Raw genomic sequence first — 25,783 nt, 5'->3', positions numbered from 1 at the left:
CTACAGATTTGTWTTGTGAGCTCCACAAGACAATAGAAATAAAATATGTTGGTCCCATGAACAGCAACAGGACAATGAGACACAGTTCCTTCACCAGCCTCCTGATTCAGAGGTCTTGCAAGGAGCACTGGCAGATCCTTTATACTTGATTTAAAAGTGCTATGCATGTTCAGGTCTTCAAAAATAGGAAGAAGAAGAAGAACCAGATATAGGCTCAATTGCTCAGTACAATAGAAACATTCCAAGTAAAAGCAGCAAYACAAGTAAATGCCCATAAAGTTGACCTTTTGCAATTGCATTTGCCTGGCTGTGTTACAACAGACCTCAGACTGTTCCCATTCTGCTCCCCCAAATTGTGAAGGGCACTGAGACCATTTCTATCATGCTGACAATTATGTTAAGAAAAAGAGTAGTACTATGAATGCTGAGGAAAAAATTACTATTTGCAATTTGCCCAGCAGCAGCAGAGGTTTATATTCATCCTCATATTCACTAGAAGGAAAACTAAATTTATGAACAACCAAGTAATTCAGTTTTAAGGACTCTCCCGCAGGCAGAGAAAGAGCAGCAATGCAGAGCACAGTTAGGAAAGGACAGAAGATACATGGGTGAAGTACCAGCAGGTGCTTCAGTTTCTCTGTTATTCAGCCCTTTGGTATTATTCTTAGCATTTATTTCATGCTCCAGTAAGCTTTGTTTATTGAGGTGATCACACAACTCCGGTGTCTTGGAAGAACAGCTGCCTTCTGGCTTCAGAGGAACAGATGAAATCTGATTAGGTTTAATATCTTGTCAGTATACTCTTTAATAACACCTGGTGACACTCTGAAGGAAGTTAAAAACCAGGCCACTTGGATTTTAAAGTCAGATTCAGCCTCCTCAGACAACATATTGAAAAGCTTGCTTGAATCTGGCCCATCACAACAACCTGCTTATCTAGTTTCTCAGCSCCTTCTAAATGATGAGATTTTTGTCATTTGTTGAAATCTACTTCCAAGTGGATTGCAAGCACCAAGAACAAAGGCTGCAGGAAAAATGATCACACACCTAGCTACAAACAAACACCTTTGTTAATATAAAAWAAWYMWTWAAAAAAAAAGATTAAATATGTATGTATACTGATAACCAGAAACAATAGCATCATCCCCTTTACACCTTTTAGGCAATCTAGAAATGCACACCAACACAATTCAGCCACCTCTTCAACCAGCTCTCCTCTCACTGAAGGAGCTAAATTCCTGTTTGGTGCAGAGGAATATTCAACTGACACGAAGTCTGGTGGCAGCCAGACAACTTTACCTACTCTTTCTGCCAGGTTAATACCAACAAAGGTGCCTGAGTGAAGGAATGAATCAACAGTACTGAAGTCTTTCCCCAAACAAAAAGCAATATACACTCCTGTSCAATCTGTGAAAAGAGGGCCACCAAACAAATGAAGCACTTGAGTTGTGCGTGTAGGCAGATGCTTTCCACCCTCTTCTCAGTCTGCTGTCTTCTATTTTAACTATGGAAGGGGTCCAGAAAACGGAGGGGCTTGCTGACGACAAGGCCKGCAGTGTTTCCTTGTTTCCATTGGAATCCTTTTGAAATTTACACCTGCAAAACAAATATGGAAAAGAGAGAACATGGAGAGATTTGTTTAATTGGGAGAGTGGAGAATGGCACAAAACTTTAATACCTGAAGTTCAGCCATGTTTTTTGGGCAGGTTTAGATTAGCAGTGATCTGAAAATAAAAAGGTATGTAATGGCAATTTTTTTCTTTTCATTAGGATGCTGGAGGTCACGGATATACTCAACAACCTATTTTCCCTTTAGTGCAGGCACACAATCACTGAAAGTTTGCTGCTGATGGAAGTTTCCACAGTCAGGTAAAGGTCTTCATAGACACAGGATAGCACTACTATCTCTCCAGAGCTTGAATTCTGCAATTGATGTATTAAACACTATTTTCCCCATACTATCATCACATTCTCCCTGTTTCCTGGACAGAAGCCACAGCCTAACATTGGCTTGAAATATTTGCTTTCTGGGACAGAAATTGCTTCTGGTGGAATGATTACATTTTAGAAAATCAGTGGTTTTGTTTCAAAAGAAGTGGCTGGCATGGTTCATTACCTCTCTCCTTAAGCCACACTGAGTTGGCCTCCAAGTGGCTTTGCAGCTTCCCCATGGCACACACCAGCACCAAGAACAGTTAAGGGCAATGCTAAAAAACAGTCCCTATGCTTCGCCTGCACACTGTAAAGCAAGGAACATCCCTCGAAAAAAGTCAGTACAAGTGACCCAGAAATCTCATGGCAACAACACAAAACAAAACCAACACTGTACAACTCCAATCCAGAACTGCACAGAGGAGTTCTGTTTTGGGCAGTTGCTGCATTAGGCCCAAGTTTTAACAACTGCCTCTCAGCAAGAGAGAAACCAATYCAGATCAAGCATTTTGATACAAGCAGATCTGAGGAAGTCATTTGCAGAATAGAAGTGCACCCTATATGGAAGCTAATAAACAACAATCCTTGACCTAAAAAACATTTGGCTGCAGGTAAGGACAGGAGATGGTTACAGTAAGCATATTGGAATGCTCTGAGAACTAGGGCAGAGCCTAACAGGACACGCAAAGATCATAAAGTATTACTGTGCTTACAACAGAGCTGCATTTCAGATTCCCTTTGTAGGAAAACTCTGTGGTGAATTTACAGGTTTTAATGGAGTGCTTCCTTTGTACTCCTTTCTCCCCCTCAGCGTAGTATTTTCCATAGCTCCGTGAGACCAGCATTACTGTGCTTCATCCATGGGAAACAGCTTTCAAAKGAACGTTCTCTTTGCAAGCACTATTATCAGACAGTTTTCATGCCTGTTGCATGTAAAGAAGCCTAAAATGCCCCCTTATTTTGTCAGCCAGCAGAAGGTACTCAGATTGAAAATTAACAGCTGTGCTCATCACACAAAGCCTCAGTAATGTGGAAAGGGTGCAAGTTCAGGCAGGCAGCAGCACTTGTGACCCAGGAGTGACAGAAGCCACCTCTGTGCCTCTGGCACTGCACTCCCCAGGCCTTGTGGGTGGGCTGGCAAACCATTGCTCAGGTCCTCAGTGCTACTACACCTCTGWTAAAATGAGGAACCCCAGGCAGCTACAAACCCCTGACCCACARTCATTCTGCATTTTGTTCACTGCTCCTGGTACCAATGGGACTCTGCCCATAAAACAGAGCCCATGATTCAGCACTGGGAGCCTGGACAGGAAGGAAAGGCTCCAGTTAAAGGAAAACTAGAATAACCAAGGATTTCCACTTAAGTTATCTAAATGCAAAAAGTAATAAAGCATTTAAGATATTTTATCAKCTAGAATGAATTTGCTTGGAACTTCAAATTAGTCATTTTATGATTAAAAGATTAGAAATAAGAAACAGACTATTTTAGATCATTTTTTTATCTTTAGAGTCTAACAAAAGTTATCAGCCAGACATTTTATTGAATTTAGAAACATTAAGATTTAAGATGCTAAGATTCTAAAGAGCATACTAATCCTTTTATCCTAGACTTGTTCATGGTTTAGCTTTTTTTTTTTTTTCACTGGGGTCTACTGAAACCAGGGATATTATGGACTTTGACTTGTGCAGTCTTTAGACACATAYTTAGGGCAAATTCAATCTCAGTTAATTCTTGTCCCTGATAGAGCTGTGGTTTCAAAAAGTGGATTTTTGGGAACTTACAGAATCACACTTCTATTGATCTCTCAAAGCATGAAGATGAATGCAGCCACAGACTGGTGGTGATGGCATACAACAAGGCAAAGCCAGGATAATATTTCACTTTTGCAACTCTTTCTTACCAATAAGGAWCTACTCACTGATACTCCTTTAATCAAACTAGATCATATTTCTCTTGATTGTTTTATACTGTGGGCATAGATTCTGTTCTAATCTTACTTCTTAACAATCCAAATACTCAGTAAATTTCCTGAGAAAGGAGAACAATTTCTCAGTGATACAATGAAAATAGTATTTACCTATATGAAAAATTCTATGAAGTTTGAAGATGGAAAAATCTCAAAGTGCTGTGATTTATCTCTAAAGATTACCTAATTCATGTAATGAAACTGTAAAYCTTTTTACCTTTATGAATTTTTTTCTTCTGATTGGGTCCCTTTGAGCAGCAGACTCTTCTAACCTTCTGGCCTACRGGTGAAAAATAATACATTATCAGTGAAGGCAGATAATGCAAGTAATTATTCATATACATGAAATGTGTTAGAGTCCACAGACATTGTGATTACTGTATTTACCACTGACATTCTTGTATGGAGAGATCTGTAAAACAAAGGATTATCATGACAGAGATTTAAATCGATTTAAATAGCTTTGTCTCTAGTGTGGAACAGGAAGAACTCTTTTTCATCATTACTCATAAATACACCAGATACGTYGTGAAGATTTTTTTATCCTTTGAAATGCCACATTGGCAGGCAATACAATTATAGTTACACCACTTAATGAAAATATTAAAAAAATTACCAAGAGGAAAAAAACAGCCTCTCTGTGTCCAGATGCAMAGGAGTGTGGAAGAAATTGCTTTGGATATGCAGAGTCACTTAATTATTCTCTCCCTACCACCACTAAATAAGTGAGCTGTTGATTGYAGTTGACATAGTATGTGCTGGACACAATAAAGGGAAAAGAAAGGTTGACTCTGGAAATGAGGTGTAGAAGAAAGGACAGAGGTAGAGGATTTCTCATCTACCTCAAAATCTAAAACATGGCCAATGTTTCTGGAAATCCCTGAGGCACAGTTTACAGCCAAAGCTAGTGATGGTGGCTGAGCTGTCCTTGTCACTATAATTTAGTGTGATGTAACAGGTTTAACATGCAAAGTACACTTATTTTGCACACCCAGACACTTTTACTTTCATATCAGTGCTTACAGATAAGGAACAGTGTCCGTTGCATGCTTCCTCCTCACCTTCTGACTCACTGAAGAACCATGCACATAAAAAAGGGAGTGCTATTAGGGGATCTTGTGGGTATTCATTTGTGTTACTGAGATATTGCCATCTCCTGTCCTTCCTGGACAGGCTTCCGTTATGCTCCTGAAGACACATCTAGAAATTCTCCAGCTCCCTTTGCACTGTTCCTCAGGGGTCACRGAAAAAGCTGAATAAAAAGAAGTGGAAAAGGCAAAAGGAGCAGAAGGACTTCAGGTGCCACTGCTCTGTCAAATAGCTCTAGCATTCAGAACAGAATCCAGTAAATAAGAGAACTTGGAAGCTGACTAAACCAATTAGAAAGACAGCTTCCATATGTTTCTCCATGCTCATTTTACACAGAAAGCGATTCTTTCAAGGTTTCTAGAAAGTAGCAAGCATGGCAAGTCTGCTGTTCCTGACCTTTGAACATTTAGCTTATCTGTTTTTCCTTATCWCACATTTATTCTCTATAAAATACACACTGCAAAAAATCATGGTAAGTCTCTGAGATTTACAATACCGAACTTCAAATCTGCACAGGTAACTCTAGATTGCACCTCTCAATTTAAAAGCTGTACTGAACTGCCCTCCTGTAGAATGACACCTACAGAGATGTGGCTATTGACAAATGGAAAATTCTCAGCTCCTAAGATTTCAACTGCTCTGTGAATTTGGAATACTGCAAAATGSTAACCAAGTGCCTCAAGGTAATACAATTGAAGTGTGGAACATTAGTGGTAAAAACCCAACCAAAAAAAAAAACAAAGGAAAAAAAGGTGTAGACTGATTGAAGGTCAGAAGAGTTACTCTCACCTGTTTCACTGTTCTATAAAGAACTTCTCATATTTCTGTTGACTGTTTCATGTTTCCCTTGTTCCCTTGTTTCATAAGGGAAGAAACTTTTTCCATTAAAATATTTTCCACCATTGAGAAAATGAAAATATTCTTACATTAGTAGATAGGAAGTATTTTCAGAAGAGCAGGTTTCAGAACAGATTAAAGTAAAGTTAATCATGCTGTACTACAGGCAAGAGGCAATAACAGAGGAAACACTACTGTACAAACCAAAGCACTGATTTGCTACCACATTCTGCAGTCTAAGTCCTTTTCTAAGTTCAATCCTCCTTTTCAGTTGTCAAGCTCTGTTTGTTTCCTTTTATGAAAATCAATGTATGCATACCAACATGCGTTTTATAACAAAAAAGGAACGAACAGGAAAAGAGAAAGCTGTGTTAGAAGACTGTACCTTCTGCAGTGAAGACACTGAGGAACAAAAGACAGACGAACAAAAAACCACAAAGMGTCAGGAGCTTCATCCTTCCAGCCAGTCACGAGATGTTTCCAAGGAGGCTGAAGGAGTGTCCTGATCTCCTCCAGCACAACCTCACCTTTTTATAAGATAGAGCCGAAGGAATGTTACGTTCATCAGAATGGGTGGAGATTTGGCCTTTGTATTGCACTTCAACAGATGAAAAGTAATAGCACTTTCTATTTCAAGAAGCAATTTACTCAGAATCAGGCAGCTTAGAGAGTGTCCTACCAGTTATACAGGAGCAGGTGGTTTGGAGTATTAAAGTACTCAGGGATGCTCCAATGCCGAGTCCTTGTCCTGAGCAGCCTCTTCAGGGGACCTGGTGTGCTCCTCTGCATGCTTGGAAAGGCAGAGAGCACAGCTGAACTCAATCTGGACAATGATGGGGCCTGAAAAGGCAAACCAAACCCAGGCTGTTTTAATCAACGCAATTGCCAGTGCATGATTAACATAATCAACAAGACAGCTGGTTAAACAGCAGTTTTCTGAGTTTATTATTTACTTCTCGGTATCTATTATATCTGAATAATTAAGYCATGGAGATTCCAGCTAACAGTTAAGATGTCATCAGATTCAACATAGTATCAAGGTTCACAGACTTACTTTAAAAAAAAAAACCTTCAAGGAAGAATAAACTGCAGAGCTGAGTCTCCTCAAAAAGGCAAAATGTTCAGATTTGTCAGAATCCAATTCTCACAGCTTCTTCTGATAATATTTGGGTCTGTAATAGCAGAATATGTTACAAGCTATTATAGCCTTAAAAGGTAGGAGCAGTATCTGCAAGCCACCCAGACTTGGAATGACAGGATAGAAGGCTACATAGGCACTCTGGTGCACATATATTGCCCCCAGCCCCAATTTCAAACGTTTACTATTTCAGGTTTGGGATTTGGCTTGTTTCTTGCACTGCTTCAGCAGTCTTCCAAACTGGGTCACCCCTTTATCTACCAGACTTAACCCCAAAAGCTTACTTCTGCACTCCTATCTAGCAATATCCATATATGGTGAAGATTGCTAATACCTGACAGCCTTTTTTGTTTGTCAAGGCTGGCATTAGCAAGGTTCAAGAATCAAATCACTAACAAACTTGCTACAGATAGGATTATCTTCAAAGTGCTTTATGAAAGCCCTGCCTCACCACTGGCACACCTCAGCTGTTCAGCCTGTAGTAAGCCTGTTGTAGTAAGTTCACCTCCCTGCTGAGCATCTCAGAATGGACTTTTACTGCTCAGTTGGTGCAGAGCAAAATGAATGACAACAGAGCAGCAAGGTTGTTTCTATGATCTCAGGCTTGTTTTGAATATTGAAACATGGTGCGCTCATCTTGTACTTCTAAAGTAATTTTTTTTGCTGGTTAACACCGAATCAAATCACATAAATCCCAACATACACTGAGCATGAAAACTGGARCTGGTCAGCTCCAGCTACTCACAAAGGTTTGCAGATCTGAAATGTCAATAAGGCACATGAAAGGGTTGGTAAGAGAGTAATTTTTTCTACAACATTCAACCAGGCAGTCTGAATGGTAGCACTGAAGCAAGTATCTCACTTGGTGACTACAGTATTTTATCTCCTTTACACTTCCTGATAAAGTTCTAGGCAAGCTSCTGTACCAAGGGGAGTGAGTGAACAGCTGTGTGGGGCTTAGTGGCCAGCTGGGATTAAACGACAACAATGCCCAAATAATTTTTCTTATCTTTTTAACCTTAACTAGCAGCAYCACCTTTTCTATCTTTGTGACTGATAAGAAATAAAAAATGAATACAGAAGAAAAAAGTAACCAGGTAAGATGGGAGACGATTTGCGTAACAGAACATCAGATGATGGCTACTGACATTTCTAATTATGCTCATTTAAACAAAAAAGGGCTGGTACATTAAATGTACCACAGGTGCTGCCAACACCTACCTCAAAACCCCCCATGTTTCTTCTGAAGTATTTACTACTTAATATTGGCAATGAAAGTACTTACAAAGATTTATTTTTCTAAACACACATAACTACACTGTAACTTTACCAGTCACCCCAAGCAAGAAAACAGCATGTGCTAACTGAATGCCCCACTTGTTTTCTGCGTGGAAGAGGCAGGCTGCTACTTGATCTTGTTACAACAATCTAAGCCTTCCAGCTACTATGATGGAAAATGGGGATAACCAGTGCAGTCATCACTGCACACCCAAAAGCCCCAGAGAGGGGTTTGATAGGAACAGGATCAGGTGCCCATTTTTTAAAGGACAGCATTGCTTAAGAGTTTGTGCTGGCTTACTGTGAAGCTGCTCTTGGAGTGCAAACAGAAAACCTGAAAACTTTCTTGAACAAAAATACTGTATGGATTTGTCAATAGAAATTATTGGGGTGATGATATTGTAAACAATGTATTTATTTTCACCAGCTGAGAGGCCTAATACCAACCTTGAGAGATTCTTTTGAATAGGTATTTTTGGGATCCATGCAGGATGTCTTGCCTAGCAGTTTTGAGAGCAAACATAGCTGAGGAAGAGTTTTTTTCTCCTAAAAGGAATAGTTTCAGAAGAAATTTAGGTGTTTTATATCTTAAATTTCAGACTAGAAAAGCTGATCAATGCTGTGGTTAGACTCTAATTCTTAATGCCCTGTTTCATATGCTTCTATAAATGCTAATGCTACAGGAAATATTAAGCAAATTGAAAATGGAAGACAATAAGCAAAGATGTAGCATAATCTTTAGAATATAAAAGCCATTACCACATAAGATTGCTGAACATACAAAATAGTAAAACAGAACTGTGTCAAGGGAGTGGCTAGAGACAGGAGATGGAATAAAAACACAGATTACTAAATAACCTGCCAACCTGTGCCCTTAGAGTCTGTCAGCTGGAAGTCTGAGGCATCTGTATGATAGTCTTCTTTAAAACATTAATTTTATGAAAGGAGCAGCAGCTGTTGTAGATCTTTCCAGCTGAAAAAGGCTGGGGAAGAAATTGAGTGCAGAGRTATTTCTGCATCATCCAGGGAAATAAGGGATGTATCCTGAGATTTGCATTATGTTTGCATTAATACCTGGTGTTCAAAAGCTACAAAGGACGTCTCTCAAAATCCTAAAGAAAACAGTTWGATTTCTTAATGTTAAATTAAGGCATGATCCAGAGTCTCCTTTTGTACTTGTCAAAAATAGACTAGATAAATTCCTTAATTTGCAGTCTTCATAGAGTCATTATTTCTGGAGGTAGTATGGTAATATAAGATTCATTATAACTTTTTAAAGGTCATGCCATTCTAAGAAGAATCTGCATTTTGTATATGAAAATTTCTCCTAACCAGGTTGAAGCAGCTGTTTGTGACATAAGGAGAATAATAYGGTTGGTGCAAACAGTCTTGTTAAATTTAAAGCTAAATGAAACTAACTTTAGAGCTGTGAGAAGGCAGGAAACATTAAGAACTTTCAGGATACAAAGTTAATTTAATTTAATGTAGACCAGTTATGATGAACCAATGTAGTTATTTGGGAGCACGTGCTGGCCTGTTTTTGAAGAAGGAAATGTAGTGTAGAGGCTGTACTCACTATGTCACTATGTGACAGGCACTGATGACATCTAGGATATAGTAACAAGGATCAGAATGAAGAGCAAGACTAAGGTTATAGTTTCTCCTAGCAGTTTATGATGAGTGATATAATCACTTTGATCATTATCCTGGAGCAGGGTTTAAAGCATCTTTGACACAGCTTTTTCAACAAGTGTCCTGCCACTCCTCAGACTGTGCCTGCAAGTAAAGCCTCTGCAGAGGTCTCAGCRGGTGTGTCTGAATCTTATGTGTGCTGTTCAGGGTGTCTAAGCTCTGTGTGTTCACTCCATTCTCTTCACAAGACACTGTCCTACACAGTTCTATTAAAGTGGAACTTGCAGTTCTTTTTATTTTGCTTGGTTTTTCTTCCTGCWGGAAGTGGGGTAAAGGTGGAAAAACACTGCTTTCCCTTTACTCCTGTTTACTGAACATGTTCTCTTGCTAGTTTTTCAAAGCCTCAGATGTGATAAAGTTTAGCTGGTTGCCAAAGGCTCCTAAACAGYGTAATGAAATGAGGCAAGGGTTCAGGCCAAAAACTACGCTGGGTGCAGACCGTGATGGAAACGCTTCTTTCTTGTGGTAGCCCAGTCTATCTGGTCTTCTGTACAAAGTAACTACCTGGTTGCCCAATGCTTAGTTCCAGAAAACTTAGTAAGAGGAAGTTGTACAATGACAGATGTCTGGGCAGGCATCTCTTCTTTTTCCTGAATAGATAAGGTGTTTACTTCAGCTGGCAAGCCTCCAAAACAGAAAATACTGCGCAGATGTCAGCCCCTAGGCTTTTGGAAAGATTTTGAGATCTGCACATTCATCTCCTTCTTAAAAAAAAACATCAATAAGTCATGTCTCTGCTATCAGAGAGGAGGTGGTTGCAGAGATGAGTGTTTTGTCCTGATGCTGGTAACTGGGCCACTGTCACCTCTTTCTGGTTATCCTGTACATTGTAGATATGCTGATCATTTAATACAAGCAAAACTAGTTGGTAAAAAAGTCCAGAACCTGAACTAAGGAATGTAGAGGCTAAAGCTCTTTCCATTTCTATAATGGTATGAATTTCAACTTTTCTTCCTCCTGCCACCTCCTACAGAGAGATGTTTGAGKAGAACGTTACATTGTTGACCTAGTGTCAGCTTGCTAAAATCCCATGATTCAGTTCACTGGGCACCATTCCAATGCATTGAACACATTTTGTCCCCCTAAGCATTTAGGGTCATTTCAGTTGTACTTAAATGTGACTAGGCAAGAGTAGAAACAAAAAGACGTCAGCAGCAATGGCTTTACTTTTAAGTAGAAGTTTGATGGGACAGGATAACTTGACTGAAGCTTTTAAGAGCCCAAGTTTTGTCTGAATCCATCTGTGTATGAGACAGAAAATCAGAAGAGTGAAATTTTTGCATTTCAGCTTAGCTGGTAGTTCCTCTCATCCCCTTCAGATTCAAGCATAAYTTGTAAACAGATGTGCAATCTTATTTTCTTACCTTGTCTTGGGTGGGAGGAAGAATCTGATCAGTGGCTCTTGCTCCTACAAGTTCTTCKGAAGTCCTGAAGGAATGTGGTTCTATAAAACGTGCAGCTGGTGTTTGGTTTTGCAGGTGGTTGTTTTTTTCAAGCTGTAGTAGCATTTTTCTTAGAACAGATAGTGATGGGTGAGGATGTACTGCACTGCTTAGGAAGAAAATACGTGACCCACAWCTCTGAATAAACCATTAATACAGACAGGAATAAGTGAATTGATAGGGTCAGTAGATGTGAAGCATCTTGTGTCTGGTCTAGGTGGGATGATGCAGTGATTTTAGACTTGCACACAGTAAAGGAAGACCTGTAACTCAAAGGCCATTACCTGGATACAAGTACATTACACCKCTGCTATCTCACCATTACAGTGATGCTGAGTTATTGTCTAGGAAGTAGTCTGGTACTTCCATAGATACCAAGACCACCATGAAATTTATAAAAATGTATAGTTAACATTTTCCATAAAGTTATATTGGATTTTCCAGYTAAAATTTTTAGTAATCTTTTTCTCTGATAGTGGTTAGCTTTTTTTTTCCCCTGTCCCACTTAAATCTTTTGTTGACCAGCTTTCCAAGAACATGATACAATGCTTTTTCTTTAAAGGAAACTGTGACAATTAAACAACCAGTTTCAGTAGTTCTTTTTGGTGTTCTTCACTAGCAAGAACATAAAATGTAATTATGTAATACATAATGTATTACAAGGTTGCTCATCCATACACTGAAAAWCACCACTGCATTTCAGCAAAGGCTTAGCTCCTGTGCACAAGCTCATAAAAGAAATGCCTTACAGCAGTGCTAGATTTGTTCAGAAACTTAATGATGTCTGCGAGAACACACCAAATGGTGTCAAAACTGAGTGAAGGAATTAGAAAGATGTTTTTTTCTGGACTTATTCCTATTCATCACTGGCACAGGAGAGGTGGTTAGATCTCAAAGCCATCCGTCTCAGACATGCTGGGTTTGTATTTCCATAGTGCCAGTTCGGATTTGGCAAAACGGGGTGGGCGAGTGCTGGGCYAGTGCCCATTGTCACACCCGATGTGCCATGAGGTCATGTGCCTTTGCAGCAGCTGCCCCTCCAGTGCCAGGTGACAGGTCTGAACAGCCACCCTACCCTGGCTMCACAGACTGATGGATTGCTTCCTGTGTTGCAAGAACCTGTCTCACTTTCCCCATCTTACTTTCTTACGATGACTAATGGTCATTGAGATGGCTGAATATTGAAATAAAAATCTAGTTCTTACTTCAATACGATGTTGAGGGGGTTATCGAAACRCATTCCTTTTTTTAATTTCCAGATGGTCTGTTTCAAAACTTGAAGCGAAGTTATGGCAATTATTTCTAAATTCCAAGTTTGGTATAAACTGAAGTTCAAGGAAAATWATGCTGCATTACTAAATTATTTTCAAATATTGAAGAGCTTAAAAAAAAAAAAAAAAAAACCGTTTTGCTCTTTAATGACAGCAGGAATAATCTTGGGAGGAATTCAAGTTGCATAAAGAGACCAGGCTGGTCACATTACTGTGTTACAGGTGAGCTATTATATAGCTTTTATGAGTAAGTGCATATTACCTGACAGCTTTCAGTAGCATTAGAGGTGGAACAAGCCAGACAAAAATTGCAGGCTAACTACATTAAATGTTTTCACAAGGTCAGATCTAAACGTCATTGTGCTATGCAAACTTAAAATGTGCGTCAGTTAGATCTGGTCTTCTTAATTATACTAGCCAACTGTGAAGAACACTTCCTTAGGAAAATAACTGTTTATATTCTTGATAAAATTGAAGYAAATAATTAAACATTATGAAGCTGCTTATTTAGATTATGATTTAAAAGGAGAATTACTTGAGACATCATGAAAATCCTTAGGAACCAGCTATTACCAGTATTAAGGATCAGAATTTAATTAAAATGTGGATTAAMATGATGTTTATGTCTTTGGCACACATAATAAGGAATTACTGTAAAATGTGGGGAAYTTTTTACCAAATTCTATTACATATTGATGAGCCATGTCTGGACCTGCAAAAAATCCTGCGGAGTTTCAGTCATAACTAGGTGTGCCAGGTGCCACTTGGTATACATACAACTGACAATACAGAAGCACTGACTGCAATGCTGGCTTTAGGTTTTCACCCCCATCAAAACAGAGCTGCCTTACTTAARATAAATCTAAATTTTTGACTTAAGACTTCAAACGTAAAGGAACAGATTTGTTTTTCCTTTTTTGGAGATCAACACTAGGCATCAAGGACCAACCCTTGGAAAATACTGCTAGTGCTGTAATCTCATCCCCAGAAGCCACACCCTTCCACAAGATTGAGCACAAGTGATGCTCATGTTTCTTCAGGCATTATTGCTCAAACAGCTACTAATTTCCTTYGGTCTCACTTTCTATGCAAACACCTCCTGCAGGCAGTGTGATGGTTTCTACACCTCACTATTTCAAAGAGTTGCAATCCCTCCCTTGGTTCATTGTCAGCCTTTAAAACTTAATCCTCAGAATCTAGACAAAAGGTCTTTTCCCTAAATTTTCCTTTGTACAAGGCACAAATATTAGAATTTTAATACAGCTCCCTGTAGATTTCAGAATTTGAGGTCAAGCACACTGCTGTAATTACATGTAGGAATTAAGGTTGTAAATTGCTTAAAAAGATAAAACTCTCTGAACAGGCTACTTACAACTGACATGATCCAGAAAGTTCTTCCTTCTAAGAACTACAGATGTTCCTCCAGCTCTATYAGTGTCAGGAACTACATTTTGCCTTATAATCTTTGGGAGAAGGGAGTTGCACCAAGATTCTTCACAATCCACTTTCTTCCCTCTGAAGAGCCAAAAAATACTACACTGTGTGACACATATAAAAGCAGCATTGCCTGCAATCAGCGRCCAACAGGTTACACCATGGGAACCACTTCAGTCAAGTGCAGCTAGTACCTTCCAGCTGGGAAACACACCCAAAAGGATGCTAGCCAGTGAAAACTGAGAATCAACTTTGCAGATTTTTAGAGGAATATGTACTGTCTTGCAAAGGAAATTGTAAATAACCATAACAAAAAAAATATTTGAGGTATTCTTTAGTAAGTTTTTAGTGCAGTGGTACTAAAATATTTCTGTTAACACAGGGAAAGTGAGAGTAGTCAGCTTGTGAGGCTAGAATTTTATTGTTCATAGGTCAATACATAAACATAGCATATTTACCAGAAACTCAAAATCGGAGCTGTTGACATTAGGTCAAAATTTACTTGGCCCAAGAACTCACCTTTCATTCCAACATAAGCAATGGAGTTTGTAAAGTATAAATTTCTTACTGTTAATCAATTTCAATGTGAGGGAACATTTCTTTTAAACCACATTTAACATGCCAATTTGGAGTAAAGTTGAACAGTTTAAAGCACACAATTTATCATCCTGGGGTTTACAGCATGCCATCCTCAATTCCCAGTTTATGTGCCAATTGTACAAGCTTCCAAGAGATGAGCACTAGGAGCCTTTCCGAAGGACAGGCCTTTATCTGCGTTGCAGAAATCTAGCCACCAGAAGAAAGACACAGCTATATTGACATCCAACAATTTTATAAATCTAGTATCAAAATAACCTAGCTATTATAGCCAGTCAACATTAAAGCAAGGGATTCTCGTGTACTCCAGAGACTGAAGTTCATGCGGGATAAGGGCTGCATAGTTTCCACATCTTGTCTCCTTTACACTTTTTGGTCACCTAAGCCATCAAATCCAATGCATTTCTGACAACTACTTAAACCTTTCTGAAATTTCTGCCCAGGTCAAAGTCATTATTGCATTTAGTGGCATATTCAATTCATTCAGTTCTTCTGAAGATGTCACTGAAATAAAATTTACGAAACTTAACTGAAAACTGATGCATCTAAGCAGCATTTCATGAAGTGGCTTGTGCTCCTACCTGCCTATGGGATACCAGTTCAAAAATTACTTTCTTTACTACGCAACAACAGTAAAAAAAAGGGAAAGTAAGAGTTGAACTGCCAAACCCATTAAAAACAGGTAGGACTATTTTATTCATATATTAAAAATAATTTACCAAAATAATGTACAATTAGAAGCAGTTCAGACTATTTTAAACATAGAGCTGGAAAGTGTCTGAAGAAAAACTAAGACTGAATCACATTGCACTGAACCAATATGCTGAAATGCTTTAAAATTCTCACTTGGAGCATTACTGCTTTAACCATGACTGTTTATTTAATATGTGCACYAGATAGGCAGTCAGTTGCAAAGATGAGTCTCTGTTCACTTTTTCCTGCCACCTCCACCACCTGCAAGCATGGAGGCCACCCGAATGAAGATATTCAGTGTATCAGTGTAGATACCCAGGCATCTAGGGAACAAGAAATCACAGTTAGTATTGTTAAACAGACACAGTATTGTCTGGTGTCTCACACATTCTACTTCATTTTAAGAGCCTGCATGAACCATCTGTACCAAAACCCAGCTATGACTGTCCTCAGTGCTTTGTATGTGAAAGAACATCTGTATTTTGTTCGCCCACCTCTACCAGAAAGAACTATTTACAGAAGTCCTAACTGACAGTACACTACTCTSATATAGGAGTCTCTGCTTTCATATCATACTTTGATCTCTTTATCTCCAAGAATTTTGAAGGAGGTCAGTATTACTCTAATTATTATAAAACAGAACCAAGGAGGTAAGAATTTACCTAGATCAGACATTTACAAAAAACTTACTTTTTAGTGAGATTTGGTCTTCACTGAGAGTCAATCCTTCCTTCCCTATCACACCACTGCAGCTTTCTTATTTAGTGACAAAGACTAATAAATATTAAATGACTATGGAAAAATTAACATTTTTTGTCTCAACCAATAATGACAGTTATTTCCAGAAAGCAGCTATAAATTCTGCCAGCAATGCTTCAGAAAACAAAAATACATTTTACAATCTACTGCTGGAGGCATGTGACACCACATATTCCATTCTATTTCTCAAAATTATCTTACTTTTAACTTCAGTTCCTATTTTCTCATTGCTTTCAAACCCTATGATTCTTCACATCTAACAGCAATACACTTTTGAACAATAAGCAAAAGGCTATTTTTAAAGCATACCTCAATCTAACTCCAGGCMAATTCCTTCCCAGACACTGAGATCAGATGTGGTAACACAGAACACTTACGCATTGATGGGGTCGTATTTTGTCACTCCATAGAAGGGCAGAGTTTCTGCCCGTTTGATCACCAGCTGAGTATCATAGAGCAGGAACATGCTAAAGAGCACCAGGCCACCATAGACTGCCACCGAGTACAGGCCAGCGCCAAAAGCAGAGGTGGGAGGCAAGAACATGGATCCTGGAMAGGAATATGCAACAGTGTTGATTAAAGGTAACACTGTATCTGCTACTTTGAGTTAGGTCAAACTTAGCTGCTGGAACACACACTTTTCAGGAAGCATTCACTTCTCAGTTTGTGGTGTGTTTTTGATACCAAGAGCTTTAACATGCACACTGAAAATGGCACATACATAATCTGATACAGTAATTTTGAACACCCYAAGGAACTGTGTATTTTTCTTCAGGTGAAGGTACTTCTTTCCCTTGTGACTACAACAATGCCTCAAAACACAYGGAGGAAAAAAAGTGGATCAAGAACTAAGATCACATTTACTGCCTTCCTTACTCACTAATAATACAGGGCAGCAATGTCAGTTGTTTGCCAGACTAACATCTGCCAGAACCATAAATTCACATTTGTTTCCAGCAACAAACATGACAGAATATTATCTGCGGCACGGGAGTTCCAAGGGCCATATTTAAGGCCAATCTTAACCACTCAGACAAGCCTGCAACTAACTCCGACCTGCAACTTAGTAGCTTAAATTTATAACCTAGTTTATATGACAGCAAAGAAACAGTATCTTACCGATTGAAGAAGCAATAACAAAACCTAAGCCWATGCCAAGGGGTGCTCCCATGTTCAGAAATTTTTCACTGGGAGCACACATGGCCACAGTTGAGAGTCCCCCGACGATTCCAGCAGTGTACCAGGCAGCTCTGATCAGCAGAGGACCACCAAGGAAGGCTAGAGGAGCCACCACTGCACCCATGACACCTAGGCAAAGGAAAACAGAACACATGTAAGACTTGGCACACCGCATGTCAAAGCCACTTGATATTTTCATCTCCAGTCAGATGACATGGCTTAAACTAATCCACACATGCCAAATACCAATGCACTTGATTGTCCTCTTATCTAGAGGGGAGCACAATAAATTAGCAACCTTAAATTCCATTATATACTTTTATCTAGCGCTAGAGTACTTCAAGGAGCTGATCTTGGGAAAAAAGACTAATGAAAGTAAACATACTGATTATTGGTTCAAAACAGAGCTGGCAAGAAGAGATACTCAGCAGGGACTGATCAACTACATAATAGCATTAGGTGCAAGCAACACTGAAATTCCTAATACAACAATTAGTTAGGCAAGTAAGTCAGATTTTTTGCTACAGTCCTATAGGAAATGTCTATCTAGTTCTTTAATATCATATTAGGTCGTTTCACTTAATAATAATCACTACAATAAACACAATTCCTTCTTGGCAGACATGTTAGCTCTGGAGTGGTAAATATGATTCCAGTGCTCAATTCCGCATGTCTTTTCTGAACTATAAAATACTCCTGGCAAAACAGTTTTCACAAAACCAAAGCAGCTATGAAACCATCTAGGTTGCATACAATGTGGAGTAAACAGACCTCAAGTTTAACTTGACCATGACTTTTAGATGATTATGAAAAACACTGTAGTTCTGTTAAGGACACGTAAGACATCCTTCCCTGAGTTCTCACTGATATCTGAAAAAAACTCTCCCACAGCAATATATAAAAATTTACTTTAAAGYGCAAGTTTTGTTAAGAGTCTGGTCACACTGAAGCACAGACATCTCTACAACAAACACTAAAAATCACATACCTGAATGTATCATCCATGCTGCATGTTTAGCTATTGGGCTGTTTTCATAGGATATGGACCTGACCAACAGTCCAGCACCAATCATAGCTGCAAAAGTTGCACCAATTGCCTGAAGAAACAGCATTACACAGCTCAAATTAGCATATGGACTTATGCTCTCTGTTCTAATCTCCTAGTCTAAAAGKCAACACTGTAAATCTGAAAACAGCAATCTAATTCACAATTGGAATGTTCATTGATTTTACTCCTGTAAGGTTGCAGTCAAATCTTTATATATCTCAGCTTACACTAATTTTATTTTTACTCAGTTTTCTAGAAATCCAGATTTAACAGTTAACTTGGCAACAATCTCTTGGCTGCTTAAATTAAGAGAAGGAAAACCCATGGTACTGCCCCTCATTCGCATTAAAGTATCTAAAAGATGTTAGCCTTCCTTCTTTTTGTGTACCTTTCTCCACCCAAAGCCAACACAAATTTTACAGGCTTTTGCTACCAATGGTTTTTTAACCTCACTGCCTCTTCTTAGGGATGATTCTGAGCAGAATCATCCAGCAGCCACTGCATTGGTCAGAAGTGTGTAACTGTTATCACCAGTGATTAATTTTATAAAATTAATGTCCTTAAGTTCTGTAGGTGTTGGCATTTAACTGTTATTGTTTCATCCCACTTAACACACTAAATAGTGCTAAGCCTACCACTGCTGTTTCACCCTTGGCAAACAGGAGACAGCTTTCAAAGAGCTACACAGGAGAGCACAGGGAGSAGTAAGAATACATAGGGATCTCAGTTTCTATTCACAGACAGCAACAGAAACTGCTAGCTTTAGGTAGCGATTTGTAAGAGGTTCTTACATGCATATATACAACTGGTAAGGATAGCATGATGTTTTTTGCTCATGCAGTTTGTCTTTGACAAACCATCAAAGCTGCACAGAAAAGACATCTTTGAAAGTGATTAGAATCACCAAATCTTACATCAGAAAGATTCATTAAGATACCCAAATATCATGGATCAGGACACTAATGTAAGGTCAAGTTTTGCCTTACTTTCCACCAAGCAGTTTACACTTCTTATTTTTTTTATATCAACCATTACATTTGGGGGCATTTCTCAATAAATACTTTTATTTTTATAACAAAGCTTACCAGCCAGGAGCCCTTTGTCATAAGGTTCATAAGTGCTGGAGATTTGCTCACTACTGCAGCAGACAGAGCAGTCATGCCAATGCTGCCCGCAAAGTACATGTACGTAGACTGAATTCTGTCCTTCACATACTGTGGCCAAATACTGAAAAAGAAGGAGTCACACAGAGTTATGCAGTTACCTGGTTCAAAATGGAGAGCAGCCAAAAACACAATCAAGCTGTTCAATGCACTCATAGCTATGAATATAAGGGAGGTTTCATAATAGTGATGTGGTCTAGCAACTTCTGCCATGAGTTTATTTTACAGTGTGGACTCAACTTGTCAATCTTGCTGGTTTAATTAATGTCAACTCAGTAGAAAAACTGAAAACTACAAATAATGCTAACTATAATTCAAGTCTAATGAGGAAGCATGCATGGAAAACAGAATAAAGAATGCTTTTAACTACAGAAAAAAATAAGAGAATGGTGTGTATAGATCACAAACTGATTTCAGGAAAAAGGTCTGCATAATGTGTACTGGGCACTAAATAGCCTGCTGAGCAGCTCACAAACTGCTGAGTCACAGTGAGCATGATTATCTGACACTGCAGGACACAAACGTCATTTTGAGAGCTCTAACAATAGCAACAGACCTAGACGTAAATGAGTTTCTGCAGTATCTTTTGCTCACACTCCTGTTAACACTAAATTCACTCTTTTGACCAATTATTTCAAGGCTCGTGGAGAAAAGAACAGGACGTAGCTCTATATATGACAAGCTTCTCATTGACACAACTAGCACACATTCAGTATAAAAGCAGACAGCCACTTCCAAATACAAAGAACAACAAGATGTCTCCAATACACATTTCTTCCAAGCCCATGCTTATTACTACCCACCTTTTAAGTCTAACTATACAGTTTTGCCATCAGCCAGGGTTTGTTTGAGCAAAAAGCAACTCACTAAAGTTTTAAGAAGAACACATTTCTCAGATCAAAACTTAAACCAAGATACTGTGTTTAATGGATACTGTTTTTCAACAGTTGTAATAAAGTTTAATGAACAGTCTCATAGGAACTATATAACACCAGGCAAAGTGGCCTTAGCAATGCTTTTCAGAAGGTCACACTTCCTAAGTTTTCTGGAGCACACCTCGTAAGACAAGTTTACATACTCTTCACATTAGATTTAGCAAGACAAACTCACTTAGGTTACTATGCATTCAAGGCTGAATAATTCTAATTTTGCTTTAAAAACTTGCACAGACACAGGTGGGGGTTTTCTCTTCAGAGCTCAGAAAAGGTTACAATGAGTGTACACTGGATGATAACAGCTAAAGAAGAGCTGGATAAAGAGGAGGAGATTTGCTTCATTAAAAAGTAAGGCCTCTTACTTACGCAGCCCTTTCAATAGCTCCAGTCTCACTAGACATGCCCATTCCATAGTAACACAGGGCTCCCAGGCCAACAGCAGCCCCTCCCGCAGCAACAAACTTCCCCAGGCGATCAGCTGTATAAAGAAATAAAAAATACACACTCATTAATGCTTTTTCTTGGACAGTTAACAACATCCTCATGTGAATTTTGGTCTATCGGCAATAGCTGATTTATGTCAGTCTTTCTTCTTAAAGACTGACATAATTGCAAGTCAGTTCATTACCAGTTTCAACGGTTCAACGGAAAAGAAAACTTATTCCTTTGTGGAAGTTTTAAGTTAGGGTTCAAAGAATCTCAGTATTTAAAGCAGAACTACTCTACCTTTAAGTGCAGCTTCTGCAGATGGCTCAAATGCTGCATCTTTCATTTCCTGGCCAAATTTTCCACGCCTTGAACCCGTTCTTACTCTGGTGGAATAACTCTGTTAAATTCAGAAATAACAAAAGAAAAATTTGATGAAATAAAGTAGAATATATTATCAACTTACTTGCTACACTTAAAATTGTTACATATCTCTTATTCTCTGCTTAGCCCCAAACATATGAAGCAACTGTGCTCAAGGAAAACAAGTGAACATTTAATMTTAGGAACCTTTGTGAAAAACGTTTCACATATTCTTGAAGTACAGAACCAATGCAGTGAATTCCAGAAGCTGAAATATTCAAACTGCATTTCTTCAACGCTAGAGCCAATGTACTAAACACTGCCACAAGCCTTTTTGTTAAATATAAAAATGTAATCTTTACTTTTTAATTTTTCAAAAAACTACTTGGCTTTCCACATTAAAACACTCTTCATGCAAACACTCCAAATTAAAAAACATTCTTGCACAATACTTACATTTTACAGACACTAAAGCTGGAAAAGCAGCACTAATGTTTTGCTTTCAAGTCTAATCTAGATGTATAGAAAAAACCTTGAAAYGAAGGCCTAGAAACTCAAGGTTTTAAGGCTGACAAGCTCTAAGTAATTATAGTATGCTGCTCAAAGTCTTAGTAAGTTGTAAGAGCAACACAGAACAAGTTCATACTTAAGTTAAAAAACAACTTTTAATTTTTCTGACCATTTTTAGCAGGAATTTTTAAACTAAAATTGCATCTGAGCAACTAAGGACTCACAATAAGCTGTGAGTTTAACACTAAAATATAAAATCTACAAGCATTGCTCTCATCAGCCATTGGCAAACTACARTTCAGGAGGTTCACCAGAGCCCTTCAGTTTAGTTGCGTTTAGCAGCTAATGGAATCCAGCCCAATGCTAGAAAGCCCCCACTCACAAAAATCCCACAATGCACCTACAAACTTATGAGTGCTTAAGAGGAAAACACAAAGGAGGTGAAGATTTTGCCACTGCTGCTTTCATCAAGATGACAGAAGAGTAACAATAGTCCCTAATAGTTGTGAATTGCATGTCTGCCACATCTTCTCTCAGTGAAGAATAAAAGTGTCTTGGCATAAGGACAGCCTGTTTTTTAAAAATGCTGGTTAGACCTRAGATTGTCTTGCCATAAATCAGAAATTGCTCTAATCTAGGCTACAGCTCTAAGCATATGTTGGGACTAAATTAATTGAAAAGAAAGTATTTTAATGTTGTATTTAAGACTCTGCCTTGAGAACAGAGAATCAGGGCAAAAATTTCTGTTCCTCCTACTTAGTAAGGCCTGTCCATCTCTAACTACCTCTTTTAAGCTCTTTTTCCCCTTAATTTCAAGACACAAGTCAGTCCTTGGAACAGAAGATCTCACTTCAATTGCTCTAAAACCCCTGTGTTTTGACTGAGCACTATTCTTCCTTCAGTAAATTAGCGCAGGTACCTCGCACAGGCAGAAGGCTTATGCTCATTCACAGCAGATACTCCATGCAAATTCGTTCAGCAACACACTTAACTCTTCAAAGTACGTTCAGACAGGGCAGAAAGAACTTTTTTGTCAGAAAGAGAATTACCTTACCTGGCTAGGCTGCCACAGCCTGTATGCTTTTATATTGGAGCTCCTCAAGGCTGGGGGAGCCTGAGCAATGGTGGGGCGGATAGCCTGGCATGGCAGTGCCCTCAGGCACACCAGCCTGGCAGCCAGCATGGTTGCTGAGATAATTTAATAAACTCTGTTCCTGCAAACGCACAAAAAAAAAACATATTTTACCATTTACATGATTTTTCAGACAAGGTACATTTACTACTTATTCCCAACTGCAAAAAAAGTAGTAAAAAAAAAAAAGAAACCCAAAACACCGAACAAAAGAAAGCCTGTAGTAAAAAACATATTATCACTAAAGTATTGTAACAGCAGATATAACTTACTTAAATACACGGTTTAACTCCACTTTACCTGTATTTGTCTGCCAGCTCTGTCAGAGACTGCTCTCTCACAATTCACTCAAAACTAGGAGAACATACCATTTTTTCATACATATAAATTACTTCAAGGCCCTTTATACACTTACATTTGAGTTACTTTGGCAACTAACTTTTGTTTTGAGACATAACACTGCATTACTGCTCTGCTCTCCAAATTTACTTAAAACTCCACTTAAGTAGGAAGCCAAACGAGCAAACAGCACAATATATGTGGTGGAAAATACTTGGAGAGAAATTTTAAGCCTMTTTTAAAGAACTGGTTAGCTTTATGGGCCCAGCATTCAGTCAAGGTCACAGATCATCCTGAGCAATTCTGAGCAGAAAACAGTGATATTACTCATGGGTAAATCGACAGCACCAGCAGAACCAGCCTGTGTGTTCCACTGSCAGCATGTAAAAACTGCCAGTTCACTGCCACAAATGGTGCACATTATAGAAAAAAAAAGCCCCAAGGCCTTGGAAGTACGTGTACCTGAATTACAATCGCACACAATTTCTGATACCATGGAACACCCCAACTATCAGGGTTTTTTTTTTAAAAACTACCGGTCACATCTTAGCTGTGCTAAGAGTGTTCTAAAGAAAGGCAGCTTTAAACACAGGCGAGAAACAAGCACGCAGAGCACTGGACAGCTCGCATTAACCACAGAGGAGTGACAGAGAACATAATCCTCCTTCTAGGAAATCACTTAGCTCTGCAGCGCAGTTACGAAAATCTTGCTTTTGAAACTGGAAGTACCTTACGAGGCACATCCTAACTGCGCCACTTAACGCAGCACTTCCACGGGGATGACACGGTCTGCAAGAAGTTACAAGGCCAACTCAGTGGTTTTAACTTTTCTTTTTCAAAACTGGTACTTAGAGCAACATAAATTCAAGCAAGGACGAGAGAGAGGCGAGAGCTAAAAACAGAACAACATTCCCACATGTTAACCGGCAACAGCGTAACGCAGCGCTGCGGAATCACTGCCGTACCACAGCACGCAGAAACCCCTCCCAGCCCACGGAGGGCGGTGGCCGGTGCCCGCCTCAGCCTGGGCCRGGCCCTCCCCCGCTTTCGGTCCACACTCGGCCCCTTCCCCGGCCCCATCTCTGCCCTGCCCCGGCCCCACGTCTGCCGTCTGCCGCACCTGCCCCGGCCCCGCGCGGTCCCCGCCACCTCCTTCACGCTCGGCCCCTCACGCTCGGCCCGGCCCCGGCAGCGGAAGTGACGCCAGGTCACCCCGCGCTCTCCCCGCGATTGGCCCGTTCTCGTCACGTGACCSGGGTGTCCGCGGGCGCCATTGGCCGGCGGGGCGGGGCGCGGCGCCATCTTGGGGAGGGCGGAGAAGGTTCTGGAAGGGCGCGGGGGGCGGGCCGGTAGGGGGCGCGCGCGGGGCGGGCCCGGAGCTGARGGTGCGGCCCCTCAGGCACCGCTGGGTTWGTGCGASAGGAATATAGCAAARTAACCGTGCCWTMGGRTAGAKCARYGTCCTCGGAGTGTAATGTTAAAGTSCCAGTCTTATGGCTACTCGCTGTCTGTGAATTTAAAGCTCAGGACCTTTGCATTTSCTTCCCTTACAACACAGCACTCTAGAAGTGGGAGGTAAATCTCTCCCTCTGTTAGCCTCTCTTCTGTGTGGATATAGCACATGGTCTAAGGCTGGCACTCACATGCCAGATGAACACAAAATGCAGGGCTGTGTACGTAAATGACAGAAATGGATGATGCCAGCTGAAATCCCAGCCTTGCAGGGACACTCCACAGCCCTGCCAGGGGCTAAACGTTCCGCTTTGGGCTAAACTGTTTCTCTGCTGGCAGGTTCCTTCCAGCCTCAATCCAAATAGAGCTCAGATTTTTTCTAAGTTTAACCCTAATCCTAAACTGAGCCTTATGAAAGACAGAGCAGCACTTCCCTAGCCTGCCAATTCCTCAGGGAAATTTTGAATTGGTAGCCCCTTTCCAGCTCCACTCCAGCCACAGCTCTGTAGTTTCTTTCAACCTTAATGCTACATAYGGCCATGGTTCTTCGCTGCCAAGTAAAACAGACTGTGAGAATTGAGCAGGATCAAAGACAAATACAATAAAAAAGATGTGTTGAATTTAGAATTAAGTCCAGAAATAGAACGAGACTTACAGATAGGCTTTTGAGAATTGGAAGATTAGCCTTTCTGTATCTCGGAGCCTCCTTGTTTAATGGTCAGAAAGGAAATACAACGACCTGCTAGTTCAYAAAATGAAAGTTAAGATAAGAGAGATCAGATATGGAAGAGGTCTGAAAGTGCACCAGCATATAAGATCACAAAGAAGAATTTGAATGTAGAAGAATGAARCAGAAGAATACATGACAGAAGGGTAGAAATTCCATCAGAGGAGGCTAGGTCTACTGGGATTTGAGATCTGATTCTTACTTTGACACTTGCTTGCTTTCTGTTGGAGTAAGTGAAAATCCAGAGTTTTGGTGTCTATTGCACCAAGGTTTCTTACAATACAAGAAAAAAAAAAAAAGTCAGTTTTGGGCCATGAATATGTTGTTTATTTAGAGATTTGTAGTGCTTATTTCAGAGTTTGTAACACTCTGTAATTGTT

The 25,783-nt window shown here is 39.6% G+C and overlaps 1 protein-coding gene and 1 long non-coding RNA gene across 3 annotated transcripts; both read right to left on the bottom strand.

The window, feature by feature from the left end:
* Positions 1–1,094: 1,094 nt before the first annotated feature.
* LOC130576602 (uncharacterized) lies at positions 1,095–6,475 on the bottom strand. The gene is made up of 3 exons (XR_008965678.1): positions 6,211–6,475; positions 4,117–4,179; positions 1,095–1,596 (listed from the first exon to the last, which is right to left on the bottom strand). It is a non-coding gene; the product is annotated as an uncharacterized LOC130576602 (long non-coding RNA).
* Positions 6,476–14,482: 8,007 nt separating this feature from the next.
* GHITM (growth hormone inducible transmembrane protein) lies at positions 14,483–24,432 on the bottom strand. Of its 2 annotated transcripts, none has more exons than XM_057371381.1 (9): positions 24,345–24,432; positions 22,808–22,967; positions 21,181–21,280; positions 20,821–20,932; positions 19,442–19,583; positions 18,297–18,405; positions 17,249–17,437; positions 16,507–16,678; positions 14,483–15,693 (listed from the first exon to the last, which is right to left on the bottom strand). In XM_057371381.1, the coding sequence occupies exons 2-9, from the start codon at positions 22,934–22,936 to the stop codon at positions 15,606–15,608; spliced, it is 1,041 nt and encodes a 346-aa protein (XP_057227364.1). In that variant the 5' UTR covers positions 22,937–22,967; positions 24,345–24,432; the 3' UTR covers positions 14,483–15,605. The 2 variants fall into 2 exon arrangements, with proteins under 2 accessions (XP_057227364.1, XP_057227365.1); XM_057371382.1 differs by having other exon boundaries at positions 24,327–24,406.
* Positions 24,433–25,783: the final 1,351 nt, after the last annotated feature.

This window comes from Malurus melanocephalus, unplaced genomic scaffold (genome assembly GCF_030028575.1).
Source record: "Malurus melanocephalus ecotype Western Australia unplaced genomic scaffold, MMel_1.1 scaffold_146, whole genome shotgun sequence".
NCBI classification, from domain to species: Eukaryota; Metazoa; Chordata; class Aves; order Passeriformes; family Maluridae; genus Malurus; species Malurus melanocephalus.
This window is presented reverse-complemented; position numbering and strand designations above follow the sequence as displayed.